The 26,473-nt window shown below is 46.7% G+C and overlaps 1 protein-coding gene across 1 annotated transcript in view; it reads right to left on the bottom strand.

Annotated features, from left to right (window-relative positions):
• The window catches only part of STK32B (serine/threonine kinase 32B), a 389,575-nt gene that overhangs the window by 53,797 nt on the left and 309,305 nt on the right, over positions 1 to 26,473 (bottom strand). The window contains exons 5-6 of the mRNA XM_072737792.1: positions 20,322 to 20,359; positions 4,040 to 4,129 (exon numbers count right to left, since the gene is read on the bottom strand). Of these exons, the coding sequence (XP_072593893.1) occupies positions 4,040 to 4,129; positions 20,322 to 20,359 (128 nt within the window). The remainder of the gene's footprint in view (positions 1 to 4,039; positions 4,130 to 20,321; positions 20,360 to 26,473) is intronic.

The raw sequence follows: 26,473 nt of genomic DNA, 5'->3' as shown, positions 1-26,473 counted from the left end.
CAGATGAAAGTGGGCAAGTAGAAGGAACCAGAAGATCCCAGATAGCCAGCTGCCTTAGATATTGACACTTCATGAACACAAACAGCAGATGTTTAGTTAGAAAAGCTGCCCTGAGGGATGCCTGGGTGGCTCAGTGGTTGAGCGTCTGCCTTTGGCTTAGGGCATGATTCCGGGGTCCTGGGATAGAGTCAGCATTGGGCTCCCCACAGGGAGCCTGCTTTTCCCTCTGCCTTTGTCTCTGCCTCTCTTTGTGTGTCTTTCATGAATAAATGCATAAAATCTAAAAAGAAAGGAAAAGAAAAGCTACCCTGAATGACATCATATTCCAAAAGTTCAAGAAAGCTAATTTCACATTAAAAAAAAAAAAAAGAAAAAGTATCAAAGTCAACTTCCATGCAAAGTTATCATAAGAGGAAAGAAAATAAAATGCAGAATAACACATTTTACAATGATGACGAATCAGAAAGATGTGCCCCCACCCTACCCCACTCCCTAAAAAAAAAAAAAAAACAGGGAAAAACTGTAACCGACTATTTCAAAAGCATTGAAAGACACTGTGGTGGGGTGTTGCATTAATGGTTTCCTGATGAGTCAGGCCTTCTGGGATCCATGCAGCCCCACCAAGCCCCACAAAAGCCCGAAAGATCCCTCCCACAGCCTCCCCCAGTCCCCTCCCACATGGTCACTGGTCTTGGTCATGTGACTTGTTTAGGCCAACTGGACATCAGGAAATATAAAGCAAGCAGAAGCTTGGTAAGCTTGTCGGAATTGGTTCTCCTTCTGGAAACTACTTCCACCAGATAAGCAAGCTCACTGTAGTCTGTTTGATGATGAAAGACCATGTAGAAAAAGACCCATTCAACTCAGCTGTCCTCGCTGAGCCCAGCCCCCAGTGGGCGCACCAGAGGGATGAGTGTGCCCAGCCTAAACCAGCAGGAACCACTTGGTCAAGTAGTAGACTGTGCAAAACAGTAGACTGTTGCTGTTCTAAGCTACCGTTTTTTTTTTTTTTTTTACACAATGTTCATTTATGATCTCCAAATGTATTTTTAAACTTCTTTTCTTTATTTTTTATTGAAATACAGCTGACATACTATGTTACATTCATTTCGTGTGTGCAACATAGTGATTCCACAATGCTGTACCTATGCTTTGCTCACAAGGGTAGGTACTGTCACCATATAACGCTAGTAGAGTAGCATTGACTATATTCCCTGTGTTGTGCCTTTCACCCTATGACTTATTTATTCCCTAACTGGAAATGTGTACCTCCCTGTTCCCTTCACCTATTTTTTCCCATTCCCCTGCTCCCTTTCCTCTGGTAACCACTGGTTCACTCTGTATTATGGGTCTGTTTCTGTCTTTTATTTGTTTATACGTTTTGCTTTTCAGATTCTACATATGAATGAAATCATAAGATATTTGTCTTTCTCTGACTTATTTCACTTAGCAGAATATCCTCCAGGTTCATCCATGTTGTTGCAAATGGTGAGATCTCATTGTTTTTTTTATAACTAATACTCCACCATATATATATATATATATATATATATATATATATATATATATATATACCACATCTTTATCCATCCATCTATCAATGGACACTTAGGTTGCTTCTGTATCTTGGCTATTGGGAATATGTTGCAATATACGTAGGGATGCATGCATAATGCATTTCAAATTGGTATTTTCATTTTCTTTGGGTAAATATCCAGTGGTTGAATTACTAGATCATATGGCATTTGGGTTTTTTAAAATTTAAATTCAATTTTCCAACAGATAGTATAACACCCAGTGCTCATCCCATCAAGTGCTCTCCTCAATGCCCATCACCAAGATACTCCATCCCCCCACCCACCTCCCCTACTTCAACCCTTTGTTTGTTTCCCAGAGTTAGGAGTCTCTCATGGTTTGTCTTCCTCTCTGACTTTTCCCACTCAGTTCCCCCCCTTTCCCTTATAATCCTTTGCACTATTTCTTATATTCAATGTATGAGTGAAACTGTGTGATGATTGTCCTTCTCTTATTGACTTACTTCATTCAGCATAATACCCTCCAGTTCCATCCACGTCGAAGCAAATGGTGGATATTCATCTTTTTCTGATGGCTGAGTAGTATTCCATTGTATATATAGACCACATCTTCTCTATCTCATGTGGTATTTCTAATTTCAGTTTTTTGAGGAACTTCCATACTGTTTTTCACAGTGGCTGCACCAGGGTGGACTTCTACCAACAGTGCACGGGGGTTCCTTTTTCTCTGAATCCCTGGCAACACCTGTTGTTCTTATCTTTCTGACACTAGCCATTCTTCAGGTATAAGGTAACATCCCACTGTGGTTTTGATTGGCATTTCCCTGATGATGAGTGATGCTGAGGATCTTTTTATGTGTCTGTTGGCCATCTGTATGTCTTCTTTGGAAAAATGTCTATTCACGTCCTCTGCCTATTTTTAAATCGTATTGTTATTATTATTACTGTTTTGGTGTTGAGTTGTATAAGTTCTTTACATCTTTTGGATACTAACCCCTTTATCTGACTTGTCACTTGCAAATGTCTTACCCATTCAGTAGGTTGTCCTTTTGTCTTTTTTTTTTTTTGTCTTTTTGTCTTGTTCATAATTTCCTTCACTATGCAGAAGCTTTTTATCCTGATGCAGGCCCAGTAGTTTAATTTGGCTTTTGTTTCCTTTGCCAGAGGAGACAGATCTAGAAAAATGTTGCTATGGCCACTGCCTCTCTGCCTATGCTCTCTTCCAGGAGTTCTATAGTTTTAGGTCTCACATGTAGAGCCTTAATCCATTTTGAGTTTATTTTTGTGTATGGTGTGAGAAAATGGTCCGGTTTCACTCTTTTGCATATGGTTGTCCACTTTTCACAACATCATTTATTAAGAGACTGTCATTTTTCCATTGCATGTTCTTGCCTCCTTTGTCATAGATCAATTGACCATATATGTGCATGGGTTTATTTCTCAGCTCTCTGTTCTGTCCCATTGATATATGTGCCTGTTTTTGTGCCAGTACCATATGGTTTTGATCATTTCGGCTTTCTAATATATCTTGAAATTTGGAAATGTGATATCTCCAGTTTTATTCTTCTTTTTCAAAATTGCTTTGGCTATCTTTTGTGTTCCACACAAACTTTAGAATTATTTCTTCTAGTTCTGTGAAAATTGCTGTTGGTATTTTGATAGGGATTGCATTAAATCTGTGGATTGCTTTAGGTAGTATGGACATTTGAACAATGTTAATTCTTCTAATCCATGAACATGATATAAGCCACTAAATTTTGACTTGCTTTGTTATACCGTAATCAATAATTAATATAGACATTAAGAAAATTATACAAGGCATGAAAGAACAACATAGTTTGGAATTAAAAAACTCAGAAATCAGCCAAGAGAACTCAGGGAAAAAATTAGAAATAGAGGGGAAATTATTTTAGTAATAAATATTTCACTAGGAAGCATACAAAGCAAATAAGCACAACAGATAATCTTTAAAAGAAATAGAAAAATGGGAAAAATTTTAAACGAATAAAGGAACAGATACAAAATATTTGAAAATTACAAATACTGAACATTTGTAAAGACTCCACCTTCAGATAATAGGTGTCCTTAGAGAAAACCAAAGTAAGGGAATGGAATGCTTACTAAAAGTGGTATTTCCGTCAAAGGTCCTAAAGAAAAAACAACTTGAAAATACACATTGGAAAAACACTGTGTACCTAAGAATATAGACCCCAAATGACCAACACCAAAGTTATATTCTGGCCACACTACTGGATGTTAATAAAAAAGAAAATATGGTTTTGTTTGTCTGTTTTTGTGTGTTTCTTCCCCAAGCCTGAAGCAAGGTTTTCTGGCTCGGAAGGACTTCTCTGGAAATCACAGAAGGAAAAGGTCTTCCGGGAAGCAGGGCAGCAAGGACAAAGGTGTGGGTGAGCCCAGGACATACTGGGAACAGCTGGGGCCTAGTGTGGGGGTGGAGGACAGGAACGCTGAGGCTTCACACTCAAGGGGCCCGGAACACTCACCCATGTAGGGCTTGGTCCCAGCCATGGAGGAAGCCTTTTCTGCTCCTTTCACAATCGTCGCTATGTTGAAGTCTGTGATGTGAACATGTCCTGGAGATAGAGAAACAGAAACCCCAGTTAGCAAGAGCCGCGGGGCAGCTGAGCTGAGTCCTTGTCGATTTAAAGCTGTGGGCTGTACAGTGGGGTGCAAGAACATAGAACTTCGACTTGTAATAGTCTTTTATCTACTACTTTAAAAACATCTAGTTTTGGCAGTATTATTCACAGTAGCCAAACTTAGGACAACCTGTGTTCATCCAAGGAACAGATAAAGAAGATGTGATATGTATATACATGGAACATTTTTTAGCCATGAGAGAGAAGGACCCCCTGACATTTTCAACAACCTGGATGGACCTTGAGAATATCATGCTACGTGAAATAAGCCAGATGGAGAAAGGCAGGTACTGCATATATCACTTCTGTGTCTAAAAAAAGCTCACAGAAGCAGAGAATAGAAGTGGTTGTCACGGGCTGGGGGTGGGAGGAATAAGGAGAGTTTGGTCAAAGGTACAGACTTTCAGCTATAAGATGAATAAGGTTTGAGGATTTAACGTATAACATAGAGACACATTTGACAGCCTTGTATTATAGAATTGAAATTTGCTAAGAGAGTAAAACTTGAATATACTTACAGGAACGCACCTATCCTAAAAATGTCTATGCTCTGTGCAAGTTTTATAATGTGAATTTTTTGGTGGCACATGCATATTACTACTAAGAAACAAAAATATTGAGGGCATGATAAAAATTTTTATGGATTAAATTTTGGAGGCACTGACTCAGAGAGTAAAAGTTTATGGTAAACAGACAAGAGGGGTGAGTCTGGACTACATTGCTCAGGATGCTGGGTGGCCATTGTGGAGGAGGAGAGTGGAGAGAGGATTTTCATGTTCAGAGGACACTTTTTTTAAGATTTTATTTATTTATTTATTTATTTATTTATTTATTTATTTATTTATTTATTTAAGAGAGAGAGAGAGAGAGACAGAGAGAATGAGCAGGGTCCCCACTGAGCAGGAAGCCCAATGCAGGGCTCAAGCCCGGAACTCTGGGATCCTGACCTGAGCTGAAGGCAGACCCTCAACCAATTGAGCCACCCAGCTGTTCTGTAGAGGACAGTCTTGTTCCACTGTTTGTCTGCTATGGTCAGTGGGGACCTTAGTTCTGTACCTGAGGAATCCCACTGGGAGGGTGCTGGGTTTGAGACCACCTTCCATCCCGCCTAAAGTAATGGCAGCAGGTGGGACATGGATTGACTGGGTGCACCTGCACATAAATGTCTAAGAAACCTGAGAAGGAAGGAATGAGAAGAGATGAGACAAAGAAAATAAAAGAAAATAAGGAAATAAAAGGGATGAGATGAGATGTAGGGTCAAAGGGGTAAAGAGAAGCAGGGAAGGAAGATGGGTGGGAGGAAGGGAGGGACATCCTGATGGTTGGTAATGGCCTTCTGGGGAACTCAGTACATAAAAGAAGCCAACCCTGAGACCCTTGAATATCAGATATAAATGCAATCACTTTCTCTGTCTTTGTCATCACATCATGTGAAAATGGTTGGATTTTCACATTTCAAAGCTGTGTTTGAGAGGTTGGAACTTAAAGACACTGGTGGCTTGAGTACACAACAATGACATTGGGAGGGCCTAGAGGCCACCTCCACGAGATGGACAGACACCTGCCAGAGCCCATGCAATGAGGACCTCAGGAGAGGCGCGCTTGATCTAATTAGCCACAGTGGACAGGGAAAGCACCAGCTGCCTCCCGTGCAAATCCCAGACCTCAGGCTCAGCGGCTGGCACTGATGTGTGTGCAAGCTTCTGCTGGGAACTCAGGCTAGAGCCCCCTGAGTGGGACGCAGTGTTGAGGTACTCAGTGATGATCTGCAATACCTTTTGGGTGCTTGTGGGTGAAGCTTAAGTCATCCAGCCAGACCCTTGCTGGGAACCCTTTCTGGCCAGATATAGAGTGTACCCACCCAGGGAGCATCCCCAGGACACCTGCTGCAGCCTCTGGTGCGAGAACAAGCATCCGTACACAGTCCCACACCGACTTGTTTTGGGTCTCAGCGTTGTTGTGATTAGCTGTCTGACCTTGGGCAAATAATTTATTTTCCTCGTCAAGTGGAGAGGTTGACAACAAAGTACCCATCTGAGACAGTGTTTGGGAGGAGCCAGGGATTAATATACAGAAAATGGTTAGAGCGGTTGGCACATAAGAGGTAGGGAAGCTTCTTCTAAGTGTTTGCTCTTAGCAGTGTTATCCTGCCATGGTGTGGCTCAAATCCCATCGTCTCCAGCCAGGGGGAGTCTGCCCCTGGCACCCCCCCAGTCCCCATTTCTAATACTATCAAACAAATCCACAGTCCTGTTGTTAACTGTGAGGTATGGGAGGGCTCAGCTTCCAAGCCCAGCGACCACACCGAGGAGCCTGAGCCCCTCCAATACGGTACTTTAAACAGGATGGAACTGGAGGGTATTGTGCTGAGTGAAATACGTCAATCGGGAAGGACAAACATTATATGGTCTCATTCATTTGGGAAATATAAAAAATAGTGAAAGGGAATAAAGGGGAAAGGAGAAAAAATAAGTGGGAAATATCAGAAAGGGAGACAGAACATGAGAGACTCCTAACTCTGGGAAACGAACTAGGGGTGGTGGAAGGGGAGGTGGGTGGGGGGTGGAGGTGACTGGATGATGGGCACTGAGGGGGGCACTTGATGGGATGAGCACTGGGTGTTGTTCTAAATGTTGGCAAATTGAACACCAATAAAATATAAATTTATAAAAAAAAGAAAAAGAAAAAAAGAAAAAGAAAAAAATAAACAGGATGCGAGTGTGTATTTCTCCGCACTGTTACTAGCATTGTAATCACTGACTTCCCTTCTTGCAAATCACTTGGTGAAGAACGATATCTCACTGCAGATAAGGCTGCACATTTTCCACATGATCAGTCCCAAGCCTCTGGGGAACTGTCTAGAATCATGATCAATTTTCAATCAGAGCTTTGTCTACGAGATACATTTACACTTTGCTCTGTGCACTGCTAAGATTTTTCTTCAGCTTATTGTTTGTCTTTGGACTCTGTATACAGTGTCTCTTGTCATACAAAAGTTTTTAAATTTAAATAATAATTCGTTAATTTTAGGGCAGCCCCAGTGGCCCAGCGGTTTAGTGCCACCCTCGGCCTGGGGTGTGATCCTGGAGACCTGGGATTGAGTCCCATGTCGGACTCCCTGTGTGGAGCCTGTTTCTCCCTCTGCCTGTGTCTCTACCTTTCTGTGTGTGTGTGTGTGTGTGTGTGTGTGTGTGTGTGTGTGTGTCTGTCATGAATGAATAAATAAAATCTTAAAAAAAAAGAATATGTTAATTTTACAGTTTGAGTATATTTTCCTTGTAATTTTCCAGAAGCCAATTCTACCCCCAAGATTTTATACATCCTTCTATATTTTCTTATAATACTTATATATCTTTTATATTAAAATCTTCCAATCATAGATATACAAAAATAGAATATATTTTTGTTGTAATATAATATAGCATTCTAATTTTATTTCTTCCAAATGGATAGCCAGTTGTCTCTATGGTATTTATTGAAAAATTTGGTCTTTCTCAATAAACTGTAATGCGACCTTTATTATATATCAAGTTCCACATATATGCAAATCTGCTTATGGATTCTCTTGTTTCAGTGACCTATTGTTTACTGCTGGGCCAGGACTGGATTAGTGTAATTACAGTAGATTTGTAGGCTATCATAATATCCCACAGGAGTGATTCACCTGCTCTGATATTTCCTTCCAATGTTTTCTTGGTAACCCTCAGACGTTTATCCTTTTGAGATGAGTTGCGTCCAGTTTTAGGAGATATCTCCATTAAGATTTTGATAGGAACTATATTAATTTATACATTCATTTGAGAAGTGTGGACATGTTTCTTTTTCTATCCAGGGTCATGCCTGGCTTTTCATTCAGATCTTACTTAATTCCTTCAAAATATGTTTAGTGTTCCCTTCATTTAGGCCTTGTAAATTCCTGGGTACATTTACTCCTGCATATTACATAGTTTTGGTCACTTTTTCGGATGAGAATATTTTCCATTTCTTTTTCTACCTAGCTGTTTCCAGTGTAATAAAAAGCTACTGAGTTTTGCTTATTTATTTCCTATTTGGCTACTCCATTAATCTTCCATAGCAAAAGCTGTTATGTTATATCTCAAAATCCCATTTTCCCTTCTCAAAGGGCAATAGAATCTGTAGCTGGGTTCAGGACTATCCCACTAAAGGCTTCACTTTCCGACCCTCCTGCAGTAGGTGGTCACATGCCCAGGTAGCCTGGTATTTGCAACTACCAGGATATTTCCTTTAAAAGAATTCTCATTCCCTCCTTCCTTCCATCTTCCTTACATTCTGTTGCCTGTTTTTTGGATTTGGCCGAATGGTTTTTGCCACACAGATGAGGAACAACATAGAAGGAGCCTGGGCCCCTCTGAACATCCATGGAGAAGAGATTGGACTTTATTTTATTTTATTTTTTTAGTCTTTGAAAAGCAGTTCATTTGATTCTTAATTTGCACAACCTTAATTAATTTTGATAGATTTTCAATTGAGCCCTTTGGGGTTTCTAGGCATAGAAGCATGTTATCCGTACACAATGATGGCTCTCTTTCTCTTGTTAGGGTGCTTGGGGCAGAGTGGTTAAGAATATAGTCTGGGGATTTGGACTGCCCAAGAACGAATGGCTGTGCTACTTTGGTGGGCACATGCTGTTTGTGGTCACCCATATCTCCTGTCTTAGCAAGTACTCTTCCCTGTACACCTGGCTTTGAGAGCGGGGCATGTGGCTCCATCTGGAACCGGTCAAGCTAATCTTATCCCTCTGCTCTGGCATCTGACTCAGGATTAGGCATACAACCTAACTGCAGCCAATGAAAATTGAGGAGATAATTTTCCAGAGAGTTCAAGAAATGAAGACTTTTCTGGTTTTTTTTTTTTGTTTTTTTTTTCATGAGATACCTAAAGAGACATTCTGTCTTTGGCCAGTGTGATGTGGGAATATGAGCCCTAGAACTGTAAAAGCTAATCAGTAGCATAAAGAAAGGCAGCCAAAGAAGCCTCTCCGTGGAGTGTTAGAGCTGCAAGCATAGAAGAGAAATGGTGCCAGAGCCTGATTAAACCCTACATGAAGCTGCTGCATCTACCAGACTTCTGCTATATAAGCTAAAAAACACCCTTTATTGTTTGGGGCCATCTGAATTCCTCTTTGCTCTTTTGCCATACGCTGCTGGCTGGCATCATGGCCGATACAGCCACTTCCTATGAGATCTGGACAGGTTATTTCACTCCGTAAGCTTCCGGTCCCTCATCTGGAGAGTGGAACTAATATTTAAGAAGTACATTATGGGGTAGTTGTAAGCATTAAACACAACAGTCTGGGACTGAGATGGTGACACTGAACAAGACCAGAGGATGGAGTGGTGATGGTGGGGGGTGTGGTGGAGAAAGCCACTGGACCACCAGGGAGGACTGTAGCTAGCAGAAGCTGCTGTCAGCACAGAGGCCGGGGGAGGGGCTGGTGAGGAGGCCAGAGAGAGAATGTGGGTAAAGAGCTCAGTCAGCAAAAGGAGGGGCAGACCCTGCCAGGCCCCCAGGGCAGGGGAGAGGAGAGTGACTTTTACTCCAAGTGAGAGGGTTTTGAGAAGGAGCCACATACCTGACTCACTTTTGAATATCACTTTGACTGCTCTGAGTGGCCACAGGGCCAAGGGCCAAAGCGGGAAGGCTAAGAAACAGGGAGAAGAAATGCAGCCTCTTGTCTAGTTTCAGCCACTGTTATGTAGGATCGCATAACGGGTATAGAATTGGTGCCAAATCTTATGTTCATCCCTGCAGTACTCTTGTCAGGAGGGTTTGACCACCTGTGTTGTTACAGAGACCTCAAGTTCCAAAGACCAGTGAGCTGTGCGTGGTCACACGGCTGATCTGTGGGGAAGCTGCTGTTGGTCTCCAGCCTCATGCTGGGATGAGTGGTTCCCTCTGCCCCACGCTGCCCCCTGCAGAACAGAGCTGGACAGCCCTGCCCTTGCTCCCTCCCGGTCCTCAGGGGGGTGGCGAGGGCTCCAGGGGACAGCTCTGCAGCAGACCTGCTGCGGCCCCCCACTGGGAATTCGCGCACAGCAGGTGTGACAGGAGGCAGGTACCACCTCTGGTTTCCGTGAACCGTGCTAATTGATGAGTTGTAACTTCCCAGTGAGCTTCCTTTAACAATTGAGTAAAGATGTGGGAAAGTGAAAATTAGTGCCATACAAGGTCTTGCGTGGGTTCCTTCTCAGGAGAATGGAAATTTACTACAAAATTTGCAAACATGCACTGAGTTTAGGCTATTTGCTTTCTGCGAGTTGAAACGTTCAAAACTCAGCAGGCGAAGGAGCTCAAGATGTTTGTGGTGTGCGACCCACTAGCACAAGTTTTAATACTGGTATCAACAATCAGTAATCCTACGGCCAGCTCTGGTATGCATCCTGTACTCCAGCCACACTTCTTTCCTTTCCCTGAATGCACAGAAACTCTTCTCACTTCCAAGTCTTTGACAGTACTTAGAATGCTCATCTGTCTCCTCTGCCTGGTAGACTTCTACTCATTCTTCAAAACCTGGCCCCAGAATTATATTACTGGTGGATGTGCATCTGCCCTTTACTTGCATGCTTCCACCAACAGGAAGCTCACTACGCAGGGTATCTCTGACTGTGTCCTAGTTGGCTCAGGTTGCTATAACTAGACTGGGGGACTTAAACATCAAACATCTATTTCCCACAGCCCTGGGAGCTGGAAATCTGAGGTCAGGAGGCCAGCACAGGTGGATTCTTGGTGACAGCTCTCTCTCTGGTTCGTATGGCAAGTTTCTTGCTGTATCCTTATATGGTGGAGTGAGAGAAGGCTCTGTTCTCTTCCTGCCTTTATAAAGGCACCAATCTCATTGTGGAGGCTCCAATTCCAGGGTCTCATCCAAACCCGGTTACCTCCCAAAGGCCCCAGCTCCAAGTATCATTACATTGGGCAGGTGAATTCTAAGTGGGGACACGAGCATTCTATCCATAACAGACTGATTTAGGACTCTCCCCTGGGCCCTCAACTCCCCCAATGTGATTCCCATCCTAGCCTCCACTATAGCGTGTCTATCACCTTGTCTGTCTCCTGAAGGCTGGAAATCTACCCTTGCTCATATCTGTCTCCGGTATGTTAGTAACTGCCTGGCCTGGGAAAGGTATTCAAGTGTTTGTTGACAGACTGATTGACCAAATGAGAGACTGAATGAAAGAGATATGGTAAGCAAATCCTGTCACCATTCTTCATTCCCTGCTGCTAAAAGCCATCACCAGATTTACAGGAGTTGATGACACCCCATGTCAACTCTTGGCTATGAAGACCACAGCAGTATCGCTTTCTCAGCCTGACCTCAGATGGTGGGACCAGCCACCCTCTCCAGGAGTTTCGTATTGACGGGTGCTAGTGTCGGGAGTTGTAACTGGGCTATTCTCTGAGTATAAAAATACATGACAGCCATGTGACTTTCAAGGACTCTTGGCCATTTCTTCATTCAGCAACTATTTATGGAGCAAGTCCTGACTGCATCCTTCAGGGGAGGAGCTTGCAGCCACAATGCCAGGTATCTATGTCATGGACTTCGGGAGTGGGGTTGGTGGGGATTATGTGGTGCTGACGACTTGTCCACAGTCCCCCACCCTGAGGCTACAATTGCCTCACCACCACGCAGTTACTCAGTGCTACCGGCGCTAAGGACTACCGCGTTGCAGGCTGGCTCTGCACCTCCCCGACACGTTCCGGGAGAAAGCACCCAAAGCCTACTTGAATTTTGCTGCATTTTCATTTCCTTCCTCTGCAGCTACATTGCACAAATATCAACTTCTCCTCCACTGTGCCCCTTGCCTTCTTGTCTCCCCTTTCAGCCCCTGTAATGAAGGGGCTGAAATGCACTTCACCAAATGTGTCAGGGCGGTGCACTTATCTCGCTGAGAACTACACCTGGGAGAAGATGGGGTCTGCTCTGAGGGCACGGTCAACCCAGAATGGCAGGCTGCATATTGGAGCCGAGTGAATTCTCTCTGGTTCTGTCCTCTGGGTGCCTCACTTGGACACATTGCCATGCCTCCCTGGAGTGAGCTCCTGGGAGTGGGTGCTGTGGTAGGGCCGGGGTGCGGGGTGGAGCTAGACTGGGAGTGCGAGTGGAATGCACTGTCTACACCAGGTGATCACCTTCTGCATTATTCCTTGCCTGTTTCCCTATCATCAGACTTGAATTTGGAGGAACAGCTCTCATGAACTTAGGTGTTTGTAGGGACTCCATCATTCCTAAGCAGAGGTCAGTGTGGTGCTGCCGAAGAGAAGCAGCTGGAAGCCCTAACCTCCCCGGGGAAGAAGCCAGGGTGGATGAAATCCACGGGAGGCTCTGGGCTCCTGCTGGTAATTATGATCCTCCTGAGATGTCAGTGTGATGTCACACTGGCCCTATTCTTCCACTTGGGATCACATTCCCCGGGCACTCTTCCCATCACTGAGCTTCACTGAGGTCATAATGAACTTATCACAGGACAACAGAAAAAAGAAAGAAAAAAAGAAACCAAAGCAAGTCCTGTGGCACAAGCTCATTCAGGCTTCATCGGAGGTAGCAGCCGGGCTGACTGTGTTAGAGCATGTCTGCCCGAGCCGAAGAAATGGCCCTTTGGTTTGCTTCTGTTCCATGTGAATTGGCCTCCTCCCGTGTCTTGGTCACGGGGCAGGATCCAAGGCCAGAAACCATCTTTGGGCTCCAGGTCCCCCGATGTGCAGTGAACGGTGGGAAACAATGGTCGGGGACAAGAATCGTGACACTCCTGGGAGCTCCCCCTCTCACCCCCACCAGTTTCTGTCTCCCCCAGGGGTTGATCGAGATTTCATAAAGCACTCCCTGGCATTTGCAGCTTGGCTCATCTGATTCCCCCAGGGAATCCACCTCGACAAGGCTTCTGTGGGAGCAGTTCTCAACAGTTCTGTTTCTCCCTGATTTCTCTCCGCCAACCAGGTTTCTGGGTTAGCTCCTGCAGGGTGGCCACGGCCATCTGCCAATACATTCTCCTTCCACACTGTGTTGAGCATGTAATTTTATGCAATTGCATGAATTAATCACAATGAATACCATTTGCAGAGAGGTTTTCATAGCACTTTCCCAGCAGTGACCTGCTCTGTAGGACCAGGCTGGAGACCATCTCCTGACACTTAGCATCCTGACTCTCTCTTTCTTTCTCTCTCCCTCCCTCCTTCCTTCTTTCCTGCCTTTCTTTCCTTCCTCTCTTTCTTCTCTTTCGATCTCTTACTCTTTATATTCCTCCCTTCCTTGCTATAGTTAACACAACGTTGTATTAGTTTCAAGTATGCAACATAGTGGTTCAATAAGCTTATACACTGTGCTATGTTCACCACATTCCACTCCTTTCCTTGCTACTTCCTGTATCACAAGGGCCAGAGAGGGGGGATATGACATTTCCTGACTCTCTTGCAGCTAGGGGTCTCAATGAGATTTATGCTTTGCCAACAAGATGAACTCAGGAGAGGTTTGTAAGGTAGAAGGAAAGCAGAGTCTGTTTGGAACAGAGCCAAAGGAGGGACAGGCTGGGTAGATAGGGGTCTTTGCAGAGGCAGGACATTTGTTAAGGTGGCCACATCACCCATGTGAGCAGCTAGGAAGTGAGTGTCCAACTCAAGATCCTTGAGCCAGAATCCAAGCTTCAGGCGGGTTTGACCCACCACCTCCCTTCATCAAGTGGCTTTCTCTTGAGGGCACTGTAGCCCAGATGGGTACATGCACAAGAGATGTGCAGCTGCCCAGTGATGGAGCTGCCTCCACTCCAGGTCAGGGGATGGCCAGGTCACTGCATGGCCCACAGGTCACCCTCCTTGTCATTCTAGGATATAAGCCTCCCCTCCATACAAATGTGCATCCTGAAGCCACGGGCCAGGCCACATGGGCTTCCAGCCTGGTATCAAACACTGCTCTGGAAACAGGGAGTTATTAAGATGATCATTTTTAGCAGAACAGGAATTTGGACTCAGTGTCAGCAGAGACCCAGAAAGTCACAATTTCATAAGGAACGGTTTTACCTCAGTAGATTCTTAGCCCTTCTCTACTCCTCACTGACCATCACCTTCCCCTGCCTTCAAGAGAGGTGGAGAGATGGTGTGAAGGGTCGTTTTGGGATGAACAGACTAGCCTTACACAGTTTAGCTTTGTCTGGGCAGGTGTGGGACCTCTCATCTGGTCTTCCAAGCTCTTGGTCGTATATGAGCATTCACTTACACAGCTTGGGCGTGGATGTGGGAGGTGAATCTTCCTCTCTCTGGGGTCTTGGAGTTGGAAACCCATTTCGACTCATCCAAATGCAACCTTTTATCAGGAACAAAGGTGATATGTTGGCCCCTACCTGCCATCTCTTTGTTTTATTTTTTGTTAAAATCCTATATGTAGAAAATGGGGCTGTGATGGGTTGAACTATGTCCCCTCCGCTTCATATGTTGAAGTCCTAATTCCCATGACCTCAGAGTGTGACTTCATATGGGTAGGGTCACTGCAGATGTAATTGTTGAAGATGAACTCAACCTAGGTGGGTGGGGCCCCTAATCCAGTAAGGCCGGTGTTCTTATGTAAAGGGGACATTTAGACACAGTCATGCACCCAGGGAAACACCATATGAAGTCTGGAATTATGTTGTCCCAGACGAGGGATGGCCAGAAGCTAGCAGAGAGACCTGGAACAGGCAAGTCCCTGGCACCTCCGAGGGGGTGTGGCTCTGCCCCCCACCAAGCATCCCCCACCACTAGACCTTAACCTCAGACTTCCAGCCTCCAGCACAATGAGACAATACATTTCTGCTGTTTGAGGGCAGAACCTGTGGGACTTTGTACAGTAGCCCTAGGAAACTAAGACAGAGGTTATTTTTTTTGGGGGGGGGGTGCTATGAGGGACTCCAGCGTTGGGTCATTAGGATCTTAAGAACCCCTTCACCCCTGCATTGTGCTGCAGCAGAAACTTCTCTTCCCTGCAGCCTCCTGAAAAGAAACACATTACAACCTTCCCAAGGACACCCAGAATTTAAACCTCACTCCTGCACTCTGTCCTTAACTCTTGGAACCCCATCTAAATAATGACACTGCCAACAGTTCCTCCGACTTGGAAGCAGCCCTGCTCTCCAAGGTGCCTGAGCACCTGCCCCCCACCCTACTTCCATCTCAGCCACTCCAATTCCTGGATCAGAGGCATCAGAAACAACACATGCCCACTCTCTTAATGCCTTGGTGTCCCTCCCCCCAGGCATGGTGGAAACAGCCTATAAAATGTTTCGACAAGGGGGAAGGGAGTGTCGATGCTGCTGGCTGGGGCCGTTTTGGGGGGTGCTCATCACACTTATCAACCAATATGTTTGCAACAGAGGATCGATTCTTTGAAACAAGTCCAGCTAATGAGTGCTCTAAACTACATCAATTAATAGGAAATTCGAGGTAGAGTGAGGCCAACGGCTCAGGAGACAATTGCCAATGAAAAGATAGCTTGTTCCTCATCATTTCCAAGAAGACGGGGGCCATGTGGGAAAGTGCGGGGTCTGCCACAAGGAAGAAGGCAAAACCATGGGCAGGAGCCTTTCTGGTGGTTTCTGTGGAAAGGAATGGGTGAGGCAGGGCAAGCAGGTTCAGGACTGGCTGATCTGAATAATCTTAGGGGCTCTGAGGCACAGGGGGCTGTCCCTAGCTCTCTGGTGCCTGGCCTTGGGGTGACTGAGGCAGGTAGACAGTGGCCCTGATATGAAGAAGTCAGGCATCAGAATTCAGGGAAAAAAGACAATGGTCGAGACAATGAGAAATTCACTCTGCTGGGGGCGGCTGCTGTGTTACCTGTGTCGCTAAAGGTGCACGTCAGGTCTCTGAAGTCCATGTGAGGCACACACTTCACAGCCAGCTGTGGAAAGCCTAAACTGTGCGGGGGTCTTCGTGGCCTCCTGCGGTGGGGTGTTCTCACGCGCCCCCAATGCTCTGTTGACACCCCTCACGCTGCAGGACCCAGTGAAGCCCTCGCCCAATCCTTTTGTTATCGCTCAGCCTCCTCCCTGCCCTGTCCCAGCACTGACCCTGAGGGTTTGCTTTCTGTCCCTCCCTCAACCTGGGCTACACCTTAGAACCACCAGGGACCTTAAAAATCCCCTCCCCTCTCAGCACTCTTCGCCTGCAAGATGAGTCACTTCTGTGGGTGGGGCTCTGCTTGGCACTTTTTACGGTTCCCAGGTGATAGGAGGACAGCCACCATACAGCCACCGTCGGCCCTGTCCTTTGGGTCACCTGGCACAATGGATGGCCTGTGGCAGGTCTGCAGAAATGAAGGGATCGCTTTCCTGAATTCACAGATCAAGGGCTACAGCATCAGTGAACTTTGAATAAGGGCCCTCAGGTACACCCAGGGCAGAAATGTTGTTTTTTCTGACTCTCTTCTTGACTCTTTGCTCCTCTTTGGAGAAGCGGAGCGCCCCAGATGGAAAGGACCCCCAGGCTGTCCTGTGCAGGCAGCGCTTCTGTTTCCACCTGCCTCTTCCAGATGGTGGTGTTAACTGCCACAACCCCGCTCTGTCTCAGCCATCTAGCCGTGTGCCGTGCAGTCCCCCACCCCCTGCTCTAGGTTGGCTCATGACTTGCTTTGCCCACTGGGATGGGAGTTAATGTGACACAGGTACAGACTTGAAGGGTTGGGTTTTCCATGCTCCTGTTTCCATGTGGGGCTGGCCTGCCAGAGGGGGAGCGATGAGAATCAGGGCTGCATTGTCCAGCCAAGGTCAGGGTCTACCTGCTGGAAGCAGGCAACCCTCAGATGTGAGGACAGCTTACATCACCAGAGCTGCCTGGCTGATCCCACCCGACCTCAGTCTTAGGAGCAAGCTCTGCCTACAAGAGCTTAACCCCACAGACTTGTGAGCTTACTAGATGCTCCCTGCTTACACAGTAAAGGCATGTGGTTATTTGGAGCCTTATTGTCCCAATAGAAAAGGATGCAACCTTTCCCCTTCCCTTTGCAGCTTTAATCCCCATGCCCTTGAGCTGTGTGCCCTCAGCCCTAACATACACAACCCTTCTTTCCACACTTCCATAAGATGCTCTTTCTTCCTTCAACTTCATTTACCCTTGCTCTGCTTTTGCTGCCGGCCAAGAGACCCCAAATCTCAGAACAAAATCACAGTGCCTGTGGGAGAAGATAAAAGCCCGTCTGAAGGATCAGAAAGGACAGCAGATGCTGGTGGAGCAGAAAAGCTTGTACGAAAGCCTTGGGTTTTGTGTAACCAGAAGAACTTGAATGTTATTACTAAAATATTAATGCTTCTATTTAATTATGTTCCTATTTCATTGTAAACACAGCCAACCAACTTGATCTCAGAAAAAGGAGTCAATGAAAGCCATGATCAAACTCCTTAAATAGCAACACATAGCATCTGTTTTGTAAACTTTTTTGTAACGCAATTAACGGAAAGGTTAAGGGGATCTAGTGCTCGTCATGGAGACTCCGGTTACTAATACTGTATTGTACTTTTGAAATTTGCTAAGGAGGTAAATCTCAAGTGATTTCAGCATACAGGACATGAAAAGGTTAACAACGTGAGCTGATGGATAGCTAATTAATGTGATTGAGGCAATCACTTCAAAATGTATACATATATACATTAAGTCATAGTGTACCCTTCTAAAAATCACTTTGTGCAACCTAGTGTACACAATTTTTATTTGCTAATCACATCTCAATAGAACTGGAGGTAAAAAAAAAAAAAAAAGAAGGCAACAATGATTAAAAAAAAAAAAAAAGCTGATCAGTGGCTCCTGATATAAATCAGGAAAAGGAGGACCATGGTCACAGGCTCTCAGGGAGAACTCTTGTGTGTTCTATGAAGAATTCCTTGCTCCTAAATGTCCCTTCTTCATTGCCTGAAAAGGCACTCAATGAATGTTAAAGTTGAGGAGAGGGGGAATGAGTCACTCACTCTTTAGTATGAAGTAATGTTTCAGTGCTGTGTCCCAACACTGAGAAGAGGCAGTCCCATGAAATAGGAGCTTAAAGAAGAGTGAGAAGAGGGTGTCCACAGGGCCTTGGTGAGTGTGTGGGATGATGTGAAGCAAGAGGCAGGGATGAGACACCGTGAAAGCCAATGGGGAGGGCCAGAGGATGGGGCACTCAGAGAGGTAGGGGGATGTCTGGAATGAAAGTGGAAAAGGGGTGAGTAGAGAGGTGAGAATGAGTGTAGAAGGAGAGTAGGGAAGGGATGGATAGAGATCCAGAGGTCAGGAATGAGGAAACACAGGGGAGGATACCTGCCCTTGTCCTGGTGTGCAGTGGTTCCAGGAGCCCAGAGGCCAGGGGCTGGCAGGATTGGTCATGCACCAGGGAGCCACACAGGCCTGGGGCTCATTTCCTCATAGATGAAATGGCTGAATTATTCCTATTGAGCTATGTTCCCACCTTAATTTTGCTTCTGGAAGATATCCAGGGCCCTGGAAGGTCTTTGCTCAAAGTTCTCTATCATTTGTTGGGGCAGACCCCTGCCTTCTGGGACAGCCCTGCCATGTGTCCTGCATAACAGGCCTGTGCCCCTTCTCACGGCCACCTCACCTGCTACTGTGATGCAGCCACTCTGACCAGAGCAGAGAAGGGACAGGGAGAGGGTGAGTAATAGAAGCCTGCCCGAACACCATCTATGTCCTGATGTCATGCTGGTGGCTGACCTTCACAGTCTTGTCTTTCACCTTCACCATGCCTGCAGGGGCACACTGCTTCTGTTACTGCTGGGAAAGCCAAAACTCAGAGAAGGGGAGAGACTGGCTTGAAGAAACACGGATAGTTGGGGGGTCAGCTGAGCTCCACAACTGGAGATCCTGACTTGTCTATGCTACCTAGGGCCTTGATTTGCACCGTCAGCTCTACCCAGGTTCCCTGGCATCCTGAGGTCATCACTGGCCTTCCATTCTGGGGGCAAAGGAATTTCAACGCACTGCCCTAAAGCATCCAAGCTGGTTTCAGCTTCTAGCACAAGATTCCAGCTAGGATTCCACTGCTCCCGCTCCACCTCCTGAGACCAAGGAGCTCACACAATAGATAGGATTCCCCAAGACACGCTGGTGACACATACAGGGTCCTAGAGGGACTTCTAGAAGGAACGCTAGGCTGCAGCTGCTGGAGGTGGGGGCGGTTCAGAGGAGCCTTGTAGAAGACTCATGCCTGCAGACTCATCCCTGCATGATGCAGCAGCACTTCAGGAAACTCCCCAGCTGCTCACTCCATCCCATCCTCCAGAAAGCCCTTGGTGGATGAGGTCCCCAAAGCAATGCCAGTGAATTTAGCATTCAAGGTTGCTTGAATGATGGTTCAAGTGATGGTTACCTGCAAAGCTGCTCTAGACTGTGAGGTCAGCCAAGCTATGTGTTGTCGGGCCATGACCTAGACCTATGGTCCTGACTGTGATGGGCATCACATCCCTTGGGGCAAGCCAAAACACAGAGTCTGGGGCTTGCTGAAACAAGGCAGGGAATGGCCTTTGATTCTTACCAAGTCCCCCAAGGGATTGCAATGAGACCAAAGTTGGACATAGTGCCTGGCTTCTCAAGGTGTGGTCCATCGACCAGCAGTGTTGGCTTCACCTGGGAGCTGTTAGAGATGCAGAATCTAGGCCTCACCTCAGATCTACTGAATCTGGGTCTGTATGCACATGAAGGCTTGAGAAGCCAGGAAGAGGGAAGGCTTAGTGGATTACTGCACTTTGGCTTGCTAGGCATACACAATGCCATTTGATCCCCATGATAATCTGGAAGGTAGACACCATTTTATGTTTCATAGAAGATGACAGTGAGGTTCAGAGAGATAAATGACTTTTTTGAAGCCAAGGGTCTACAGGGTGGGGAGGTGTCCAGCCCTTCCTTTCATTCCTGCCTCTGCCCTGTCATCCTCACACCAGGATGCAAGCAGTTATGCCTTTAGCCATGAAACCTTCAAATATATTGGACTTGACTCACTGCGCAGGACACAGACCAGAAATCACACAAATACGCATCCACCAGAATTAAACAAAACAAGTTCTAGTCACCCCTCAAATCCAACTCCTCAGGACCCCAGTTCTGCAGAACCTCAAACTTCCCACTGAAAGTCTCTGGAAAGCATGTATAACAGGCTTACCGTGTTCATCCAGCAATATGTTGTCTGGCTTGATGTCTCTGTAAGAGAAAACAAATAGGCTGACAATGTGATTCCTATTGATGAGCACAAGACAAATATGACGCTTGGGGATAAATGCCGGACAACATCCAGAGTGCCCATCTCTCCCTTGGCATGAAGCTCACCCAGGGAGCAGAGGAGTAGTTATGATAACACAGTGCCTGTGTTCTTGCTTCTTTCTTGTTTCCCAGAACTGCAAGTAGACTGTGTGAATACTTTCCTCCTGAATATTCTTGACAATTTCTGATTTTGAGACGTCTAGGGGTGTGTATGTTCATTGAGCACCTGGTCTCTGCCAGCAGGTATAGATGCGTCCCCTTTCTCCTGATGTAATGCCACCCTCCTACGTTGCTAAGTCAGCCTCCCAGGGGTTACACTCTCTGCTCTAAAGACATAGGAGGAGGCTCAGGGAGGGTTGGCAACTTGTCCAGGTCAGAGATCAGTCGCACTCAGCCCTCGGTCAGTTTTTGTATGATCTGTGAGCCAAGAGCTTTAAGGAGTTAGAAAAACAAAACAAGACACACATAAAAAGCAAAAACAAAAGGATGTACAGCAGAGACTAACGTGGCTCTCCAAGCCTAAAATATTATCTGGTCCTTTGGGGAGAAAGTTTGCTGATCCCTTTTTAGGGTAGGAGCTGGGGACTTTCTGGAAAGTTCTGCTCTACATCACCATTAGAGCAAAAGGCTTCCAGCTCCAAGTTGTGCTCATTCAAGGCAGAGGTTTGCTTTCTTCATTTCTGCAACACATGCCTAGCACGATGCCTGTCACTAGTAGATGCTGTCAGGGAAAAATCAGAGTGGGACAGCAGTCAAAGTGTAAGAACAGACGGTACTCAGGACAATTTCAGAAGGGGAAAATTGTCCGCAATTCTGAGCACAGCATGGACAAGGGGGAATGTACAGTCCAGGAGCAGGTGGGGGTCGTGGATGCAATGTTACTCACTGGAAATATTCAGTAGAGAGGGAGCTCCGGCTAAAGGCACCCCAGAGGATTCAATTCTTTTTTTTTTTTTTAATTCTTACTTATTTATTCATGAGAGACATAGAGAGAGGCAGAGGCAGACACACAGACAGAGGGAGAAGCAGGCTCCATACAGGGAGCCCGATGTGGGACTTGATCCTGAGTCTCCAGGATCACACCCTGGACCCAAGGCAGACACTCAACTGCTGAGCCACCCAGGCATCCCACCCCGCATAGGATTCTTGCTGAAAGCAGGCTGGGGCTCCTGACGTCGCCTGGCGGATGAGGACCTGACCGGGGACAGCGTGGAGAGGGGTTCTGGCTAAACCGATATCACAGGTCCTCACTAAGACGGAACAGTGCAGGGATGAACAGCAAAGCCCAGAAGTTGAGGCCTCATTGCAAAAGCACTCAGAAGAGCCTGGATGAAGTCTGGTTGAGGAGAGAGAGGAAATATGGTGAGAGAGGATGGAAGAACGAATGTAAAAAAACAAAAACAAAACTAAACCCAAAACTCAACTGATACCTTCGGCCCTGATTTACTTATCATTAACTTGTATACACTTTCCTAAGCTCTGTATTAAAATCACAGACTTGAGAAATGCAAACCCCACGCACTCATTTATAATAAATATTCAATCTTCTGAGACTAATGACAGCTTGCCTCAAAATAAAAAACATTTGCTCCTGAGTTTATCAAATAGTAATTCTACCTGAAATGCACTGCGGTTATTTGTAATCGTGTGATGCGAGGTCTATGGCTTTGGGGATGAAAGAAACACTCAACCTTTATATTTAAATTTTTATTTTCATGGTGAATTTTCAAGCCATGAATATTGAGGAGCATTAAGCAAATGCCCCCCCCACCCCGCCTTGCTGCTGCTGAGTTCACAAAACATCCACAGTGAATAAAGATGATTCTCTGAGTCCCCATGGGGGAAATGAGTTGGAGAACTTACAAAATTAAAACAAAGGGCAGAAGACCCAGAGTCAAAGGTTAGAGCATCAAACCAGCAAGTACTTGGCCCTGTGCCGGGAGCTTCCCCAGAAGGCTCTCAAGAAAAGGGGAAATAAGTACTCATCATGTATGGAGACATAGCAGCAAATGTTTTTGTTTTTTAAATTTAATTTAATTTAATTTAATTTAATTTAATTTAATTTAAATTCAACTAATTAACATATAGTGTAGCATTAGCTTCAGAGGTAGAGGTCAGTGATTGATTAGTTGCATACAACGCCCAGTGCTCATTCCATCTCGTGTCCTTCTTATTGCCCATCACCCAGTTACCCCGTCCCCCCACTCCCCTCCTCTCCAGCAACCCTCAGTTTGCTTACTGTGATTAAGAGTCTCTTATGGTTTTTCTGTCTCTCTCTTTCTCTGATTTCATCTTATTTTATTTTATAGCAATCCTGTAAGGCTTGGCATGACCTTGTTTGGGGCATGAGGAGTAGGGACGAGGTGGCCATGGCCCAGGGAGCACGAACCCCAAAATGTTTACAAGGACCACGGCTGGAAGCCACAGCCTCCTCTGATGCTAAAGGTGCCCTCTTGGGGGCTTTACACCTGCCTCCTTTTCTACTTCCCTCTCTTCCTTCACTGTCCCCTCTCCCTTTCTCCTTCCTTCCCTCCCTCTCTCCTCCTCCTCTTCCTTTTCTTTCCACCAACATTTTGCAAAGGGCCCAGAGAGCTGAGGCTGCAGAGGCTCCAGACACAGCCCCTCCTCGTCCCTCCACTGCGGAAGCTCAGAATCCATGGGAGCTGTGGGGGCCGGGTGCCATGTGCTGGAGTGGCACAGATGCTGCAGTGCAGGGGTGAGCACCACAGGAGGGGGCTGCTGGGGAACAAAGGGACCAAGGCACTGGGACAGCAGGGATCAGGGTGTCAGAGCCAATCTGAGGTTTGGGGCAGACTTGAGGGGAGGTGGCCGGTGGAGTGGGAGTGAACAGTCCCCTCCACCAAGATTTCATGTCTACCTGGGACTTGAGAATGTGACTTTATTTGGAAACAGTCTTGCAGATGGAATTAAGGATCTCAAGATGAAAGCATCTTGGGTTTAGGGTGGGTCCTCAATCCAATGGCTTCTGTCTTCATAAGGGAGAGGAAGGGGAGTTGGACACACGGACATGAAGGACAGAAGAAGAGTTAGGGAAGACAGAGGCAGCAACTGGAGAGATGTGGGCATAAGCCCAGGAGAGCTCAGAGGCACCAGAAGCTGCAAGAAGCAGGAAAGGATTCTCCCTGGAGCTTTCGGAGAAGCATGGCCTGGCTGACACTTTACTTTCAATTTTCTGGCCAGAAGTATGAGACAATAAATTTGTGTCATCCTACACCACAGATTTCGTGGTGATTTGCTGCAACGGCCACAGGTAGCTAACACAGGCGGCAGTGCAGGAGGGGAGCTGATGGAGGAAGCTGGCCAATCTCAAGTGGCAGCCTGGGTACCCCACAGGCCCGCACCTGGATGGCAAGTCAGTCACAGACAACCCAGCAGTACTCACTTTTCAAATGAAGCAGCAGACTCTGGAGAGGGCGGGTCATTTGACCTGTGATGCTTCCAGCCTAGGGAAGGGGACAAATCTCCCCGGCAAGATTACATCATACCAGTCTTTGCAGGCTGGAGTGAGGGATCCTCCCTGCTGGCTTTGAAGACGGGGACTGTCATGGGTGAACGGCCTACAGGGGCGGCAGGTGCCTCTAGCAGCTGAGAGCCAGCAAGTAAACAGGCAGCTCGGGCCTGCTGGCACCAGGGACTGCGTTCTGCCCACAGCCATGGGAGCTTGGGAGAGGCCCAGAAACGGGTGCAGCCCCTGGGCACCTGGACCGCAGCTCTGTGGCATCCTGAGCCGAGCAGCCAGCGGAGCCATGCCTAGATCCCGACCGATGGAAGGCCAGCGCGTGAACATGGGTTGGTGTAAACTGCTATGCTGGCGGCTATTTGTTATGCAGCAATAGAAAAAGTGCTACGCTAGCTGTATGATCTCAGGCAATTTGAGCCTCATTCCCTCCTCTGGAAAATGCAAACAACCCCTCTCTGACTCTTGCAGGGAAAATACAACAAGGTGTATTTTGCTGGCACGGCTCCCACGCTGAAGAAGCACAGAAAGGACAGGTCACCATCCTGCTGTTGAAATGGAGCTGGGGAGCACTCAGGAAAGGTGCTTTTGGGAAAGTGAATTAGATGTCCTTTGAGGCACCTGGCTGACTTTTTTTTTTTTAAGATTTTATTTATTTATTCATGAGAGACACACACACACACACAGAGGCAGAGACACAGGCAGAGGGAGAAGCAGGCTCCATGCAGGGAACCCCATGTGGGGACTTGATCCAGGATCTCCAGGATCACACCCTGGGCCGAAGGCAGATGCTCAACCGCTGAGCCACCCAGGTGTCGCCTGGCTGACTCTTGATTTTGGCTCAGGTCGTGATCTCAGGGTCACACAGGGCTCTGGGCTCAGTGGGGAGTCTTGCTCTCCCTCTTTCTCCGCAGCTCCCCCAACCTCACGTGCACACGCTCTGGGGACTTCCCCCTCTCTCTCTCTTAAATAAATAAATAAATAAATAAATAAATAAATAAATAAATAAATAAATCCTTTTTTTTTTTTTTTTTTTTTTTTTAAAAAGGGTCTCTTTCATAGAAGACTCACCAGGCTGACTCCAGCAAAGCCGCACAGAGGAGCCAGAGAGCTTGAGTCACTTGGGATTTAATAAGAATAGCATTTTATGGGCAGAGGATCTTATCAGAGCCACAGGGTCGCGGGTTTCAGGGCCATTCCCTCCAGCTCTATTTTTCTCATTGATGGTATCTCAGCGCTAGCGCGTCATCCTGTTCCAAATGGGCTCCTGCGTTCAGAAGGCGCATTAGGAGCTCTGCGTGGATGGAAGGCTGTGACGATGTTTTCTGAGGACAGGCCCATAATTTCAGAGCTGGGCAAACTGGCACTTTGATGGAAAGTATGCAGGCGAGGCTATAAAACCCGGTTCTTGCTCTTGAATTATTCTCCAGCCCCCAAATAAAACAAAGCATAAAATGTCAGCTGGGCTATTTAAAAAAAAAAAAAAACAGCACAGAAGTGGCTCTGATCTCAACTGCAAGGGAGGGCGGTGAGGACATTTCTGCAAGTGTCCCTTTGCAGGCGCCTCGGAGTATCCTCTGTCACCAATCTTACGTAGCAATAAAGACAAAATGTGGAGAAGAGTCACATTTGTGAAATGAAAGCTGTGGCTATCTTACCACCCGAGGAAGGGATGCGCAGTTGGCGAGTGGGAGGTAGCAGGTGGAGGTGGGCAAAGAGGAGTCCTGAGCCTGCCTCTTGCTGGCCCCGTGGTCTTGGCACACCACCCGGCAGGGGGCTCGGCTTCCTCACTCCTAGTTGGATGATGCACACCGCATGCGGTTGTGGCGAGGCTTTGTTGGCCTCGGTCATGTTTATTCAGTCATGGTGTTAAAGCACCTCATGTACATCCTGTTACAGAAACCTACCTTTATTGTGTTTTAATTTAATTTTTTTTTATTTGAAAGAGAGAGGCATGAGGAGGGTTGGAGGAAGGGGGAGGAGCAGACTCCCCGCTGAGCAAGGGAGCCTGTCATGGGGCTCCATCCCAGGACCCTGAGATCATGACCTGAGTCGAAGGCAGACACTTCACTGACAGAGTCACCCAGGCGCCCTAGTGTGTTTTAATACGTACATTCAATGAGCCAGTCATCTGATCCAGAAATTTCTGTGGCTCCCCACTGTTCACCAAGGAATAGCACGGAGGGCACCAGGGCAGCTCTGGGCAGAGGGAAGACAGGCCTTGCTGGAGCAATCAGCAGAGGCTGTGGTCAAGGGAGATGGGTTTATAGGGCTGGGTTGGGGCCACCTGTGAAGGGCATTATTTGATGAAGAAGCCGACTTTAGGCGGTTAGACCTCAGAGAGAGCTCTTGGGTTTCCCCTCTGGTCTGTCTGAATGCCAGTGACCCTGCTTGACCACAGTGAGGGTTTAGGGGAGCGAACAGCACAGGGCCAGGCCCAGGGCGGGCCATGTTTATTGTTACCAGAGGAGGCGTAGACACTTCAGTGTGAGGCCAGGCTAACACAATGGGCCCTGGGGGAGCGCACAGAGGCATCTGTGAGGCTCTGCGTGGACTGGTGGGGGTCACCCTGCTTG

This window comes from Vulpes vulpes, chromosome 14 (genome assembly GCF_048418805.1).
Source record: "Vulpes vulpes isolate BD-2025 chromosome 14, VulVul3, whole genome shotgun sequence".
Lineage (NCBI taxonomy): Eukaryota > Metazoa > Chordata > Mammalia > Carnivora > Canidae > Vulpes > Vulpes vulpes.
Note: the sequence above shows the minus strand (reverse complement) of the source record. Positions and strands in the feature narration are given on the sequence as shown.